At 32.2% G+C, this 4,217-nt stretch overlaps 1 protein-coding gene across 1 annotated transcript; it reads right to left on the reverse strand.

The window, feature by feature from the left end:
* Window positions 1-231: 231 nt before the first annotated feature.
* Window positions 232-1,640, reverse strand: LOC103521310 (THAP domain-containing protein 4-like). Its single transcript, XM_008486419.2, has 3 exons — window positions 1,492-1,640; window positions 808-1,113; window positions 232-312 (listed from the first exon to the last, which is right to left on the reverse strand). Exons 1-3 carry the CDS (start codon window positions 1,582-1,584, stop codon window positions 232-234), a joined length of 480 nt encoding a protein of 159 aa, XP_008484641.1. The 5' UTR covers window positions 1,585-1,640.
* Between the last annotated feature and the right edge of the window lie 2,577 nt (window positions 1,641-4,217).

The following is a 4,217-nucleotide window of genomic DNA, read 5'->3' on the forward strand; positions in this document are numbered from 1 at the left end:
CAATGCTCTTCCTTGAGTTCTAGCTAATGGTTCATCTTTCACATTTTCACGCTTGGTTCAGGGCCCCCTCTGATTTTTCCTAGGATTTCCCATCCTCTGAAATCTTCTCATCAGATGCACAGTCAAGCATTGTCCATTGCTGACATCTCTGTTTTATCAGATTCCATACTCCAGCATACACAGTTGCTCCAGTTGATTTTTGTCATTGAGCTTGTAATGTAGCGAAGTTGACTACTCCTTGGATTGATCTGGGTTCTGGATTTCTACACTCGAACTATGGAGGTACCTCTCAAATGAAACTTCTTTGTCATTCTGAAAATAGGGGGATATGTATATATTCATTTAACAATTATATGAAAGGTGTAAACATACTTATTAATATTATCATTATTATTATTATTATTTCTTTTTACACCATAAAAGTGGGGGGAAAAGGGAAAAATCTCAGTTAATCTTGTTTCCAATGTTTTTATACAGGATGTTTACATGCTAATCTTCAGGGGTGTGTTCATGGGACTGATTAGACATATTTCACTCTATGGAATCATAACTAGATGTTCTTCCTCACCCTGTTAGAAGCTAGTTCAAGTTATATATGGATTTAGGTATCCCTAAATCAATCCAAGGAACATCAACTCCCTAAATCAGTCTCAGTTGTTATTCAAACTTGATAACCCTATGCTGAGAGTGTTTAATGACACATTCTGTAGGCAATGAACAATGCTCCTGCCAAACCTCACAAATACAGATCAATCTTGGAGCTACAGGTTTATCTTTTGTTTAAATAACTACAAGAACAAAAATTACCACATCACTCAAAACTCCTTTCTCCACAGTGTTCACTCCAAAATTGTGGGCAAGTTGTAAACAAATGCTATTGTTTGGTAACAATCGTATGAACCCATATTCACAATGCATTGGCTGCTGGATTTCTTCGTTGTTGATTGTGTTGGATAAGTAATTGAAATATGGCTTGTTTTTAGGTTGTGTTATTGACAAGGTTTCAATGTACTTGAATGAGTTAATAGTTGGGTAGATCCCTTGGGCTGAAATTGACTTCCATGTTCCTTTCAGCCACTGAAGGTTGTTCATACTCATATTAAAAGAAGTGTCCTGAAAATAATAATAATGTTGATCTGTCTGGGAAAGTGAACGTTTTTGAGTTTTCTCAAAACTCTTGTTCTGAATAGTGGCCAAACCGTACATTTCTTGACCTTGGGTACAAAGAGACTTTTGATTGCCAAGCTGTGTCCTTCCTTAGAACACTGGAAACATAATAGAGTTAAAGGAGATCTTCATGATATAATGATGAATTAGGTAAACAATCAAGCAATTTGTCACACTTTTTGTGTTCTAGGTAGGTATACAAACCTTTTTCTTTGATAGGTAGGGCACTTTTTTATTTCCTTCCTTTTAGTACCTAGGTACTAGGACCTTCTTGGAATCTTGACACAATTAGACAACTACAATGATTTGATATTTTTATCTTACCCGTCTACTATTAATACCTTCTTTTCCTTCACACGAAAATAGATAAATATTGAAAAGTGAAAATGATAAGTACTGATAAAAGAGATAACGCATGATCCAAATCCAATATCCAAAATTCAAGTCCAATTTTTTTTTTTTTTTTTTTTCACGTTCAATCGAATTTGAATTTTCGCGCTATCCATTTATTTACATTCAAAATTCAAAATGGCGCTTGGCTCCAGAGCGCGGTAAAATTTGAAATTTGGAACTGAACTTGAAATAAAATAGCAGCCGTTTGTACATCATGATTTATGTTCATCAGATCATTTTCCAATAATAATCAACTATAAACTTCAAGAAACAAGTCATAGCTGTCATAGTACCATTACAAAATGGAACTTCAAAAAAGCTGATTGGTCTTCTTTCAATAAGAACTTGAAACTTTCATCTTACAATGTTGAAGAAAATATTAATTACTATAATCATCTAATCACATCAAACATTCTTGAATCATGTACCAAATCTATTCCTAAAATCAAAATAAACAAGAACTTTACTCCAGTTCCTTGGTGGACAGAAGAAATCAAAAACAAAATTAGAGAAAGAAATCGGTCTCTTAGAAAATACCGGAAAACAAAATGCCTAGATGACCTCATCAACTTTAGGAAATGTAGAGCTGAAGCAAGAGTGCTAATCAAAAAGGAACAGAAAAATTCTTGGCATACTTTTACAAGCTCCATTGATCATACTAAAAGGAACCCAAAACTATTCTGGAATCAGTTGGCAAAAATAAAAGATAAAAATAAACGATCCCACATAAATGCTATTTATGTTGGGGATCAAATAACTGATAATTCTATTCAAATCTCAAATGAATTTGGGAAGCATTTCTCTAAAATCTCAAGTAATTCGTGCTTGTCTCAAGACATACTTGATAAGAAAATTATTAAAGAAAATAAAATCGAACCTAGAATCAAACATTTCATAGAAAATCAAGAAATAAATAATGAATGCTACAATAGTGAATTCAAAATTGAAGAGCTTGAATTAGCTCTAAAAAATCATACCTCATTTTCAAGTGGTATTGATAACCTAACCTATCAAATGTTGATGAATTTAGACCCTGATAATAAAATTGCTCTCCTTCAATTTTTTAATAAAATTTGGTCTTCTGGAAGAATTCCGGATATATGGAAAACAGTTATTATTTTTCCCATAGTCAAACCAAACAAAGATAAAACAAAATTAGAAAATTATCGCCCTATATCTCTCATAAGTTGTCTGTATAAAATATTACAAAAAATGGTCAATAATCGACTGACCTGGATATTAGAGAGCAAACATCTTTTAGACTCAATGCAATGTGGTGGAAGACGTAATAGGAGTATTTCAAATGCTCTAATTCCCCTCCATGATTTAATCCTAAAAGGTTTCAATAATAATGAATGTACTCTAGCTGTCTCACTTGACTTATTACGAGCTTTTGATCTCTGTTGGGGTTATAATATAAAGAAAAATCTCATCAATTGGGGTATTGGCGGAAGAATGCTACAATTCATAACAACCCTACTCGAAAATAGAAAAATAAGAGTAAGAATAAATGATATACTCTCCGATGAATACTCACTTGACAATGGAATTGATCAAGGGTCACCATTAAGTGGCACCTTATTTAATATAGCATCCTGTAAGATAAGAAAACAAATTGATTTGAATATCAAGTTTTCCTCTTATATTGACGATATTTTAATATATGCTAAACATAAAAATATAATGATCCTCCAAAACACAATGAATAAAAATATTAATAATATTGCCACTTGGTGTGCAAATCATGGCTTTATTCTCTCTACGGATAAAACTCAAGCAATTTTATTTAAAAAGAAACGTCCTGTTCCTATTTCACTGATAATCAATAATAAAAACATCAATATAGTTGAAGAAATAAAACATCTTGGAATAATACTTGATTATCAATTAAAGTGGTTAAGTCACGTTAAATATATAAAACAAAAAGCACTAAAGTCCCTCAACATTTTAAAAGTCTTATGTAGTAAATATTTTGGAGCTAATAGAGATACCCTCAGAAGACTATACATGGCATATACTCAACCAATTTTAGATTATGGATGCTCCATCTTCATGAATGCCAATAAAAAATATTTGAGTCATCTGGATACTATTCATCATATGGGAATCAGACTGATATCTAGAGCATTAAAATCATCACCAGTTAATAGTCTGTATGCTGAATCCGCAATTCTACCTCTATCAGTACGAAGAAGATTACTATTCTCTAACATCATTGCAAAAGTTAGTGCAGATCAAACCAACCCACTATTCAATATATTATTCAATAATTATCATCTAAATAAATTTGAGGCAGATGATATCAATATAACTTATAAGAATCAACCTCTTATATATTATTATCAAAAACAGAATCCACTCTACATTTATCCCAATAAAATAATACCCATCCAAATTGTGGTACCACCCTGGATAATCCCATCACCAGATGTTAATTATCTTATCAACGACAAAAAAAGCAATATAAGTTGCATTGAAATTAAAAACAAGTACCTTGAAATATTGCAAATATATACTGACTTCACCCTTTGTTTCACTGATGGGTCAAAAACAGATAGTAACACAGGATTTGCCTTCATCATAAATAATGAGAACTTCCAATACAGGCTACCTCACGAAGCATCTATTTTTACAGCAGAAGCATTAGCCATATTTTA

This window comes from Diaphorina citri, unplaced genomic scaffold (assembly GCF_000475195.1).
Source record: "Diaphorina citri unplaced genomic scaffold, Diaci psyllid genome assembly version 1.1 scaffold4961, whole genome shotgun sequence".
Classification (NCBI taxonomy): domain Eukaryota; kingdom Metazoa; phylum Arthropoda; class Insecta; order Hemiptera; family Psyllidae; genus Diaphorina; species Diaphorina citri.